The sequence below is a fragment of the Rhinopithecus bieti genome, unplaced genomic scaffold (genome assembly GCF_001698545.2).
Source record: "Rhinopithecus bieti isolate Rb0 unplaced genomic scaffold, ASM169854v2 scaffold_12642, whole genome shotgun sequence".
Lineage (NCBI taxonomy): Eukaryota > Metazoa > Chordata > Mammalia > Primates > Cercopithecidae > Rhinopithecus > Rhinopithecus bieti.
In genome coordinates this window covers 175,941-189,066 of record NW_016807465.1, presented here as the reverse complement: position 1 = coordinate 189,066, position 13,126 = coordinate 175,941, and the positions used below count along the sequence as shown (strand labels likewise).

At 35.6% G+C, this 13,126-nt stretch overlaps 1 protein-coding gene across 1 annotated transcript in view; it reads left to right on the top strand.

The window, feature by feature from the left end:
* Positions 1-13,126, top strand: part of XRN1 (5'-3' exoribonuclease 1) — a 125,293-nt gene that overhangs the window by 12,442 nt on the left and 99,725 nt on the right. Inside the window, 11 exon segments of the mRNA XM_017882269.1 lie at positions 881-978; positions 2,183-2,292; positions 2,384-2,494; positions 4,080-4,162; positions 4,798-4,885; positions 4,970-5,138; positions 6,163-6,230; positions 6,553-6,690; positions 8,814-8,880; positions 9,078-9,183; positions 10,446-10,535. Of these exon segments, the coding sequence (XP_017737758.1) occupies positions 881-978; positions 2,183-2,292; positions 2,384-2,494; positions 4,080-4,162; positions 4,798-4,885; positions 4,970-5,138; positions 6,163-6,230; positions 6,553-6,690; positions 8,814-8,880; positions 9,078-9,183; positions 10,446-10,535 (1,128 nt within the window).

The window sequence follows — 13,126 nt, the reverse complement described above, 5'->3', positions numbered from 1 at the left end:
TGACTGTAAAACTCAGGTTCTTTCTAGTAAATTCTGTTGCCTCAAAAATGTGATGATTTGGCAGTTGATTTCATTAATGTCATTAGGCTTTCATTTTAAATGTTTTTAGGAAACACAGAGATAGATATTTCAGTTTTATAATTGTATTTTATATAATCTTAGGGATAATTTTAATGATCTTAAAAGTATACATTAAATGATTAAGATCATTAAATGTCATTATCATTAGATGTAGTATATATAAAATGAACATTTAAAGCTATATTTTGATCTTAAATTTAGAATGAATTTGCTATATATTTGTGACAATAATTATTTTATGTTTTAACATTCTGCTAAAATGTCCTACTTTTGTATTCCTAATCTGAAAAATTCAATTTTTTTTTTTTTAAATGAGACAGGGACTCACTTTGTCACACAACCTGGAGTGCAATGGGTACAATCATCACTCATTGCAATCTCGAGCTCCTGGGCTCAAGAGATCCTTTTGCCTCAGCCTCCCAATTAGCTGAGAGTATAGGCACATGCCCCTGTACCTGGCTAATTTTTTTTATTTTTGTAGAGATGGGATCTTGCTTTGTTGCCCAAGCTGGTCTTGAACTCCTGGACTCAATTATTCTTCCCACCTTGGCCTCCCAAAAATATTGGGGTTACAGGCGTGAGCCACTGCACCTGGCCTGAAAAATTCAATTCTTTAAATAAACAAAAAAAGCCTGAGGCTCATTTTTATCAATCATAATCATTTCAAAACTTGGGCGTTTTGAACCTTAGAACTGATGAATTGCTATTTTAGTTATAAAGGCACCTACATAGCAGTTTATATAAAGATCTTCACTTTTTTTCAGAAAACTTAAGGTACTTTTTTCCCTTAACCTTTAAGGTCAGCAAAGGAGGCAGAAGACAAAATTAAAAAGGCAATAGAGAAGGGAGAAACTCTTCCTACAGAGGCCAGATTTGATTCCAACTGTATCACACCAGGTAAATTCACTGGGAGAAAAATTGTGACAAAATTGAAATATAAATTGAAAACTTGGTTTTTAAATGAATTGTATTTTCTGTGCTCTATTTATTTTGGCCTTAGGGTACCATTTACTGTATTCTCCCACTTACGTTTGCTCATGAGATGGTTTGGTCACCTTGGTCATAAATACTCCTACAAAAACTGTAGAGATTTTCAGATGTAGATAAATTAGAGCAGATATGGACAGGAATCTCCCAAGTGTACAGAATTGCAGACCTTGAAGAAACTTATGTTTGTATATCTTTCTGTCCTAATCCTGCCATTTATTTATGTTAAAACAGACTCAGTGAGGTTGTAGCTTACCAAGTTGATGTAGCTATATTATGGTAGTGAGAGTAAGAAACTGATTCTCTGAGTCCAGCACACTTACTACTCTGCTTCTCAAAAGTAGTTAAGATTTTTATGACTTTAAGGAAAATGAATTTATCAGTATTATGTTTAATTTTGTATGCAGCAGCATACTCTATACTTCTACAACCTTTGTCTAACATCATTATAATTCTTTACTTTGAATGAAAATCTTAAAATCTAACTTTCATCAGTTCTTTACTAACAGTGGTAATTTGCTCTTTCTTTAAGTGCATTGGTCACACATTGCTTAGTTTAACAACAGTTTTATCCTGATTGTGGTTTTAGACTGTATTGCTTTTGACTGTTGACCATCTGAGCCTTTCCCAAAATGTAATCATTGTAGACTCAGGTTCCAAATTAGTAATAATTTTTCAGAGTAATAATTTCAGTAGTAATATTATTATTATTATTGACAATCTGATTTAAGCTGCAAGCCTAAAAAAAAAAAAAACCCTTCAGAATTCAGCAGAAAAAATAGAAGGTTGGGGTTTTTTAAAAGGTTAAAACTCTGCCCTTATATGAAAATTCCTGAAGCACAGTACTGAGTCACTAGTAAAAGTCCTTGACTTTCCCTGTGTGACACTGATTTTATTTAGGGGGACTAGTGACATTAGAAACAGTTGTGATATTTGCAAGGAAAAGGAACATTACTTGTTTTTCAGGATAAGCAAGAGAGCTTTTGACCTTCTTTGGAGATCCTATACCTACCTAGCTATTCCCTGCATGCTCAGATTCAGTTATGTGTTGTCCCTGAGAACTTAAATGTTTTATGTCTTTCTTAGATTAACCTTTTAAAACTTATTATTTTAGGAACTGAATTTATGGCCAGGTTACATGAGCATCTGAAGTATTTTGTAAATATGAAAATTTCCACAGACAAGTCATGGCAAGGAGTTACCATCTACTTCTCAGGCCATGAGGTTATTATCTTTTTATTTAAAGAGTTTTAAAAAATTATTTAATATTCTCAAGCATACCATATTACTGCATTTTTAAAAACATTTTATTTAGACTCCTGGAGAAGGAGAGCATAAAATCATGGAATTTATCAGATCCGAGAAAGCAAAGCCAGATCATGATCCAAACACCAGACACTGTCTTTATGGTTTAGATGCTGACTTGGTAGGTATAATTTTTATTATTATAAACTTATGCATTGATAATTAAATATCTAAGAGATTTCATTTTGTACAGGAAGCTTACTGGCTGTGGCAACAAATATTGGAGACATAATAATGATTGCTACTTCTGTCATTACTGAAGTTCTAAAATCATTGGAAAATGAGCTTTTAGCCATAGTTTATGACCAACAGGTCTCTATAGTCTACAGATGTGACTAATCCTAGTGCTGTGAATACTTTGCCGTGAATACTTTGTCGAGGTCAGAGAAGTGGGGCTGCCTTTTTACAATCTCAGGCTTAATACATGGTTTTTAATACCTCCTGATCTGAAAACTCCATGTTCCGAGTACCTTTACTAGACTTTTATTTATTACGGAAATTTTCAAGCATAAACAAAAATAGAAAAGGTAATGTAATGAACATCCTATGCCCTTCATCTAACTTAAATAATTTTAAATTTCTACCCCAATCATCTGTCTCTTCTCCTACCCGTTCCCCGCCCGATTATTAAAGCAAATCCTAAACATTTTATCATTTAATTTATATATGTTTCATAATGTTTCTTTAAAGGATTAGGGTGTTTTTTTTTTTTTAGAAAAAAATACATAACCACAATGCCATCATCCCACCTAAAACAGAAATTAACAACCCGTTCTTAATATAGAAATAACCAGTTAGTATTATCATTTCCCTGATTGCCTCATAAATGTTTCATTTTGTTCTTGTTTGAATCAAGATTGAAATAAACAGTATGCAAGTACATGGCATTTGATTGATATGTCTCAACAGACTGTTGACTTACTTGGTAATAGAATATTGTGTGAGAGGCCGGGCATGGTGGCTCATGCCTGTAATCCCAGCTCTTTGGGAGGCCGAGGCGGCCAGATCATCTAAGGTCAGGAGTTCAAGACCACCCTGGCCAACATGGCTAAACCCCATCTCTACTAAAAAATACAAAAATTAGCCGGGCATAGTGGCAGGTACCTGTAATCCCAGCTACTCTGGAGGCTGAGGCAGGGAGAATTGCTTGAACTTGGGAGGTGGAGGTTACAGTGAGCCAAGATCGCGCCACCGCTCCAGCCTGGACTCCGTCTCAAAAAAAAAAAAAAAAAAAAAAAAAAAAAAAAATACTATGTGAGAAAAATTAACTTTAACTGAAAGTGCCCTTTTCAATTTTTTTTTTTCCTGAGTTTTCATATACTAGGGCTATCCTGGTCTCCAGAAGAGTCCTGCATTCTTTGGTCATAGAAAAGCTGCTACCTCTAATTTCTAACCAGTTCCCCCACGGCAAGTAGAAATATGTGAAACCAAGAGGAGACTTTTGGGATTTGGAGGAATAGAATGAGGAGAGGGGATAGGGGATAGGGTAATGGTTATGAAAAGCATGTGAGTTAAGGTGAACATATTTTTCTTAGAAAAGTACACTTTATCCCATTCATAACCTACAAATAGATAATGTTTTGTTATTTATTTAATGTGCTAATTGTTTCTTATTCTTCCTTGTGTAGAATTGTTTTTTAATTGCTTTTGTGAACCTAATACTATTAAAATGGGAGAACAAAACATTTCTTAATCATTTTCAACAGATTATGCTTGGATTAACAAGTCATGAGGCACATTTTTCTCTCTTAAGAGAAGAAGTTCGATTTGGTGGCAAGAAAACACAACGGTAAATTATATAGCATGTATGTTGGAAGAAAGAAATTATGCCTGGATAGTAATTCTGTAACAGATATATGATTTGTAAATACTTTCTCTCATTCTGTAGGTTGCCTTTTCACTATGTTGATAGTGTCCTTTGATGCACAAAAGTTTTTTTGTTACGATCCAACTCATCTGTTTTTCTTTTTTTTTTAAGAGTTTTCAAGTTTTAACTTTTATGGTTAGATCTTTGATTCATTTTGAGTTAATTTTAGTGTGTGGTGTAAGGTAAGAGCCCAACTTCATTCTTTTGCGTGTGGATATCCAATCTGCCTTGCACTATTTATTGAAAAGACCAGCCTTAAATGGACCAGATCTCAATGGCTTTTTACATCTACTATATGTTATTTAGGACTTCTTAATTCTGAGAATCCTTCCACAGAACACATAATGTAAACCAATTGTTTTGAACTTTAACATGTGTTATCTATTATCATTGCAGTTGTATTTTTAGCTTTGTTAACCCTGCAACTTTCATATAAATTGTATGTCTTAATTACAAGACCTATCTTCTGATGATAATTTTGATTTAAGCTTTGTTACATTTTAAGCTGGGACCTTAAAATACAATTCACTATATCTTGATCATCTGACTAATTCCAGGGTATGTGCTCCAGAAGAAACTACATTTCACCTTCTACACTTGTCTTTAATGAGAGAGTATATTGATTATGAGTTTTCAGTATTAAAAGTAAGTATTAATAAAGCCATGGACCAAGGATTTCCATTGCAGCAATTTTCATTGCATTTGACTTTGTTCTCCATTTTACTGTAGGAAAAGATCACATTTAAATATGATATTGAAAGGATAATAGATGATTGGATTTTGATGGGGTTTCTTGTTGGTAATGATTTTATCCCTCATCTACCTCATTTACATATTAATCATGATGCACTGCCTCTTCTTTATGGAACATATATTACCATCCTGCCAGAACTTGGGGGTAAGAAGAATTTAATAATCTCTCAAGGATACTTTAATTTAGTGCCATCTCACCCTAAAAATGTGACTTAGTTTAGTAGATTATTGTGATTATTGCATGCACAGCTAAAATAGAAAAACATTGAGGATTTATTTTGGTCTAAGGTGCTAACCTCTGAGGTTGTCATTTTCAGTGATTCACCGGGAAAGAAAGTGAACAGAGTTAATGGACCTCACTTATTGATAGCTAACTGATCTTTGTCTTTATTTTTTATTGTTTATTTACTTTTGGGACGGGGTCTTGCTGTATTGCCCAGGCTGGAGTGGGTTCAAGCTATGCCTGTGCCTCAGCCTCATGAGTAGCTGGGATTACAGGCATGTGTCACCACGCCCGGCTAAGTTCTGTATTTTTAGTGGAGATGGGGTTTTAACCATACTGACCAGGCTGGTCTCAAACTTCTGGCCTCAAGTGATCACCGGCCTTGGCTTCCCAAAGTGCTGGGATTACAGGCATGAGCCACCACACCCGGCCTAATCTTTGCCTTTAATTCCTTAAGAAAGCCAGCATAATTTATTGGTTTTACCTTTTTCATATTTAAGCATAGAAATTCAATTTTTTTGAATGGATATGCATCAGAATATTTAATATGAAGCAGTGATTTTTCAATGAAAACAAAATTGACAAACATAGTGATGCTGAATAAAACAGATCACAGGGTAGCAGGACATCAGTCCTTAAGTTAACATATCAAATTGAATGATCTAGATATATTATAGAACATATTTAATTAATTGTTACCAAATGTTGGATTATTATTCTGTGGAACCTGGAATTTCTTATATTTGGCTTCGATACTTACATGTTGCATATTATAGTAGCATAAAATTCATAGAAACTAGGGCCAGTTGGTATATAGTCCATCACTGTTTTTTCTTGATTAGTACTGTAGAACATGAACATTCAACATTTTGTAGACAGAATTTTGTGGAATTATTTAGAAAAAATGTCAGCTTTTAGTATAGATGTAAATTTTTGTTTCTTTCAGGTTATATTAATGAAAGTGGGCATCTCAACTTACCTCGATTTGAGAAATACCTTGTGAAACTATCAGATGTAAGTAACTAGAAATTTTTGTTTTCCTTTCGCAGAGTAGCTATAAATGGTCAGTCACCAATTATGTGATACCATAAGAAAGGGGTTTTATAATTCTATTCCAGTTGCTCATTCAGTATAAACACTTTTACCTAAATTAATTTTATTTTTATTTGCTTTCTATTTGTATTTTTAGAGTCACACATGAGGTTTCCCGTATTTATAAAAGAGTAACATTCTCCAATTTCCTATACCCCAGTAGTAGTCACTGTTATAAGTTTGATTTGTATTTTTCCAGATATACTTAAATTATTTTAAAATAAATTTAAATATTTTTGTACAGTTTGATCGGGAGCACTTCAGTGAAGTTTTTGTGGACCTAAAATGGTTTGAAAGCAAAGTTGGTAACAAGTACCTCAACGAAGCAGCAGGTATAGCAGCAGAAGAAGCCAGAAACTACAAGGAAAAGAAAAAATTAAAGGTGTCTGTTTTTTTAGGTGTCCTTTCATTATTTTAACTGTAATGGCAAAATTATATTCTTTGTTTCTCATTTTCTTCTTATGATTTGGGATTGCCTTGTTTTATTTCTCTTTCTTCCTCCCTATAGGCATTTCAGAAATTGGTTTCTTTTTTTCTATTAGCTTCTATCACTTAAGCAGATCTTCAATAATCAGTTTCTTATTTTTACTGTTGAAGAGGTACATTGTGTTTTATGTTAATAAATGTGGAAAACATTTCTAAACATAAAAGCCCAGAAAATGATTTATCTTTTTAAAACAATTATTTAAAACATGTTATTAAAAATAGTTATTTAAGGCCAGGTGCAGTGGCTCACACTTGTAATTCCAGCACTTTGGGAGGCAGAGGTGGGTGAATTACCTGAAGTCAGGAGTTTGAGACCAGCCTGGCCAACACGGCGAAACCCCATCTCTACTAAAAAAACAAAAATTAGCTGGGTGTGCTGGCGGGCACCTGTAGTCCCAGCTACTTGGAAGGCTGAGGCACAAGAATCGCTTGAACCTGGGAGACAGAGGTTGCAGTGAGCCAAGATCGGGCCACTGCACTCCAGCCTGGCTGATAGAGTGAGACTCTGTCTCAAAAAAAAAAGAAAAACAATTATTCAAAACCTGACAGGGAGGATACCATGATCATGAGGGTGGTTTTCCCAGGGCGAGATTTATCCATTGCACTCTGGCTGTGCTGATGCCTTGCTATTTCGCCAAATGTGGGAAACTCAACTGCATGACTTATGGTAGTGGAGGACTGCATTCACGCTTTCCCCTGGCAGTTTTTTTTAATTTAAAAAAAAATTGTTATTTTGAAACAATGGACTAGTTTTTAAAATGTGGATATTTATAGCATTTAATGATATGAGATATTAACTAGATCAGTGATTTTTCTCTAGAAATGATTTACATATAAAATACAATAGTCTAACAATAATGGCAAAAACCACAGTTACTTTTGTGCAAACTTAATAGCACAATATCTAATAAATGTTATGTGCCTAATAAATGAATAATAGAATCAATTAGAATATGATAGTGCCCTGCAAAACACCTCTGATAATCTCCAAAGAGTGTCTTGTGTTAACTTGAAAAGTAAACCTCTTGTGAAAATTCCTCAGCCTCTCCATAATTATTGGATTCTGTTGTTCCTTTTTTTTTTTTTTTTTGGAGACAGTGTATCACTCTGTCACCCAGGCTGGTGTGCAATGGCATAATCTTGGCTCACTGCAACCTCCACCTCCTGGGTTCAAGGATTCTCCTGCCTCAGCCTCATGAGTAGTTGGGATTAGAGGCGCACACCACCACCCAGCTAATTTTTGTATTTTTTAGTTGAGACGGGTTTTCACTATGTTAGTAATGCTGGTCTCAAACTCCTGACCTTGTGATCCGCCCGCCTCAGCCTCTCTTAAGTGCTGGGATTACAAGTGTGAGCCACCGTGCCTGGCCACGATTCTGTTGAGTTTCTTACTGTCCTTGCTGTACTGGTTCTATTTAGGTTCAAACCTAATGACTCTTGCTCCAGGAGGGGCAACTGACCTTGTTTTCTGTAGTGTAGTCCTCGCTACTTAGCTCCTCCTCACTGGAACTTGGCAGCAGTCAGTCTGCATTCCACTGGTTTTTGTGTGTGGTGTTTTGTTTTGTTTTTTCTTCTTTCTCCCCTAAGAAAACACGCACTGCAACTTTTTGGGAACCTGTACACACAAAACTTACCTGTCAGTAATCCCTGGTTTCCCCACCACAATTTGGTCCTTAAACTTCACCAGTCTTCCAGCCATATGCAGCTAACTTTAGAGACACTGTACAGGAATAGCCCAGACATAGGAAGTTTGTAGAGGCCATAAGTTGGATGAAAGAAAGGAAATGAGGATAAGGGAGTAGGAAGAACTAAAGAGAGTCATTGGCAGTAAGCAGGAAATCAGAGAATAGAGGAGAGAAAGGATTGAGATCACAAGGGAGGAAAAACAGGTGGGCAGGATATGAAGGATGTTATAACATGAAAGAACTATAGAAAAGCAAATGGGTGCATGGAAGAGAAATGACATCTTATTTTGAAATGTATCTTACCATTCATTTTATGTTGATTTACAATTTATAGGGCCAGGAAAATTCTCTGTGTTGGGCTGCTTTAGACAAAAATGAAGGCGAAATGATAACTTCTAAGGGTAAGTACGAAGTATGTGTTTTGGTATGTTACTACTTTGACAGGATAGTTGTACCTTTTCTTTATTATTACAGATTTTGGGTGGAACAGATTTCTGTGATAGCTTATAAGTATCAACTTGGATATGCATTTATCAAATCATTAGGGGGAAAAACAGGCTATTCGTAATTGTCAGTCACTATCTTTCTTTTTTCCCAGATAATTTAGAAGATGAGACTGAAGATGATGACCTATTTGAAACTGAGTTTAGACAATATAAAAGAACATATTACATGACGAAGATGGGGGTTGACATAGTATCTGAGTACGTTTTTGCCAGTGCTTTTATTTTAAAATAGAAAAAATCAGATTTTGCAGTTATTCAGAAAATGTAATTTTGATAAAGTAGTGGGAGAAAAAGGATTTTTTGGTTTCATTAATTATTGTGTATGTTTCAACTAATCTGGTTTTGAAGAAGATGGTATTCTGACTTGTATTATATTACTGTGATAAAAATTGCTGAAGAGAAAATGATCCTTATATAAAAGGATTTTTGTTACAAAGTTGTTTATAATAGTAAAAAATTAGAAATAATCTAAATGTCCAGTAAGAAGGTTCATCATAATTGGCCACTGCTTCTTCATTACAGTCAACATCTCTGTCACCTCTTCCATCTCCAGAATCTGCAGAACTGCTAAACTGGTACTTGCAGAAAGTTCATAACAATTTGGAAGGATGCTTATAGTACATTATTAAGTACAAATTGTAAAGGAAGGACATGAAATCATATATACAGTATGCTCTCATTAACACTTAAAAAAACCTAGATACAGAAAAAAGACCGAAACACTACAAAATGTAAAAGTGATGGTTATAAGATGATAAAAATGCTGTTCTTCATTATCCAGATTTTCACTCATGAGGAAATAGTTCTTTTGTAATAAAAAAGCAATTATTTTTCATGATAAAAAACATACCTCCCAGAAATACGTAGTTATGGAATTTCTAAGTGAATACTTTTGCCTTTAGCCCAGGGCTCTGTTTTGTTTTGTTTTGATGATTTGAAGACTTATTTTACCCAAACTTAGAAGATGGCATTTGGTTTTTGACAAAGAAAGGATTAGAGGGAATATTGTTCACATACAGCACTTCTGAACGTGTTCTAGCTTCTGTAACCAAATTTTAAGATCTTCCTGATTTGCTCCTTTGCTTCTCTGAAGTATCATCCCATATAAGGAAGATTCCCATCCCTTTCTCCCATCTCACCCCCACTATTCAAGAGAGTGGTAGTGTCACTATGGAAAGCTTCATTGGGTAAATCTTCAAACCAAAGGAGTGGTACATTAACTGAGTAAATATGAATAACAGATTTATCTATTTTGATAGTTGGTTTAGGAAAACTATAATGTACCAGGATGGAATTTTAAAATATTTTGGAGTTTTAGGATTATAATTTTAGCTATAAATAGCTAATTCATTGATTACATAAATCATCTGAGGTAAAATGTTGTATCAGCAGATATCATGCTCTAAAGACACTGGCATATCTTTAAAAAATATATTATAATGAAAATATTCTATTTTCAGTGACTTTCTGGCTGATCAAGCTGCATGTTATATTCAGGCAATACAGTGGATTTTGCACTATTACTATCATGGAGTTCAGTCCTGGAGCTGGTGAGAGAATAAAACAAAATAAAGTTTTGTCTTTTATAATGATTCATTCTACTAGAGTCTTATTTAGGGAGCACTTCCTTTTATTTCTACTTATGGTAATTTTTTTTTTTTTTTTTTGAGACAGAGTCTCACTCTGTTGCCCAGGCTGGAATGCAATGGCATGATCTTAGCTCATTGCAGTCTCCGCCTCCTGGGTTCAAGTGATTCTCCTGCCTCAGCCCCCTGAGTAGCTTGGATTACAGGCATGCGCCACCACGACTGGCTAATTTTTATATTTTTATTAGAGATGGTGTTTCTCCTTGTTGGCCAGGCTAGTCTTGAACTCCTGACCTCAGGTGATCCACCTACCTCGGCCTCCCAAAGTGCTAGGATTACAGGCGTGAGTTACTGTGCCTGGCCTCTACTTATGGTAATTTTTTAAAACTTCCATACAACCAGGTTTAAGTGAAATATAGGTAATGTCTTCTCCAGCCCTAGCAGAAGGCTCATAATAAGAGGTCTTGGTTAATGTAAAGATTTAATGTTCTCTATCAAAGTTAGTCAAGTTTGACAAAGTCTTGATAATTATTGGGTTGGAGTAATGGTTATGTGAGGGTGTTCATTATATTCTCTTTACATTTTTTGTGTTTGCTAAAGAATTCTCTATCAAGAATAATTACTGAAGTGTTCAGGCGCAGTGGCTCACGCCTCTAATCCCAGCACTTTGGGAGGCCAAGGTGGACAGATCACTTGAGTTCGAGAATTTGAGACTAGCCTGGCCAACATGGTGAAACCCCATCTCTACTAAAAATATAAAAATTAGCTGGGCGTGGTGGTGTGCCTCCATAGTCCCAGCTACTTGGGAGGCTGAGGCAGGAGAATCGCTTGAACTTGGGAGGTGGAGGCTGCAGTGAGCTGAGCTGAGGTCTCACCACTGCACTCCAGCCTGGGCAACAGAACGAGACTCTGTCTCTTAAAAAAAAAAATAGAATAATCATTGAAGAATGGGCTTACTGGTATGATGGGCTAGAAAGGTGAAGAAGAAAAGAGAAAGGAGTTATTTTCTTTCTTTCTTGTTCTGTCACCAAGGCTACAGTCCAGTGGTTCAGTCTTGGCTCACTGCTGCAACCTCCCCTTCCCGGGTGCAAACAATTATCGTGCCTCAGCCTCCCAATTATTTGCTTTTACTGGAAATGGTAATAGTTTTGTTTCTCTCATGTTTTCTATTCTAGCAAATCTCATCTGCATTTTCAGACCATCCACCAAAGTAGAAAAATAAAAAACCAAACAATGATACAGTGAATACTAGAGACTTTTAGGTGATAACACAGCTCCGTTTGGTTTGGTTTTGTTCAAAGCACCTGTACTAGGCTCTGTTTCAGAGCCATCTAGCAATACAAACCAATGCAAAATAACATGACATTAATTATGGTTTTACTTAATAAAGCCTTTGAAAAAAGTTTTATGATCACCTGATTCTTAGGGCCTCCCTGAGGAGCAATCTCATGAAGAAAATCCTTGATTTGCCATTTTTAAAATAGTGTGAATGTAAGTTATTCCTGTTGTAACTTACATTAAGGCCAGGCACATAAAAAGCATGCTCTCACATAATCTTCACAACTATTTGAAGTAAATAGTGTTTTCTCCCTTTTACAGATGAAGAAATTGAGGTTCTGAAAGGTTAAGAAAGGTTAGGTAATCTTCCTAAAGATTATAAACCCAAGAATCAAGTCAAAGCCTGTCTGATTCCAAAGTCTATCCATTTTCTATTCCACATGGCATTTGGCCTCCTAAACTTCCCCATTTTTTTGAAATGTATGCCATAATTATGGAATACAAAAACATTTCAATTTTTTTGGTATCCTGAGTCAAACATGACGAGCATATTGAAATTTTTAAAAATTGTTTGTTCAAAGCTTTATAAAGTATTTATACCTGTAATTAAGATAAGAAGGTAATAAAAACAATTAGTGTATGTGATCGATACACGGTTTCATCCTTATCATAAATACAATAATAAGCATGCTAATTCAAAGATAAAAGTTCTTAGATCTGACTGGTAATGGCCAGATAAGCTCAGACTCACTTTTCTTCCTCTCCTTGTGAGCTTTTACCAGAACATTCAACTGTTTCCAGCCTCTTGCTTAAATGATCCGGGCTCAAGTGACCAAACTGAAAGTCTTCTGACTACCTCATTATTTCTGGTTCAATCTATTGATTGGAAGATTCACAATCAACATTTTGAGAATTAAAAAAAGCAAAAAAGCCTTACATTATACATGTTTTTCAACTATCTGATTCATCATTCATCCCAATTTCAGAAATGTGAAACCACACTTTAAAAATTCAGGGAACAGGCCGGTAATCCGCCTGTAATCCCAGCACTTGGGGAGGCCGAGGCGGGCGGATCACGAGGTCAGGAGATCGAGACCATCCTGGCTAACAAGGTGAAACCCTATCTCTACTAAAAATACAAAACATTAGCCCGGGGTGGTGGCAGGCGCCTGTAGTCCCAGCTACTTGGGAGGCTGAGGCAAGAGAATGGCGTGAACCTGGGAGGCGGAGCTTGCAGTGAGCCAGGATTGCCACTGTGCTCCAGCCTGGGTGACAGA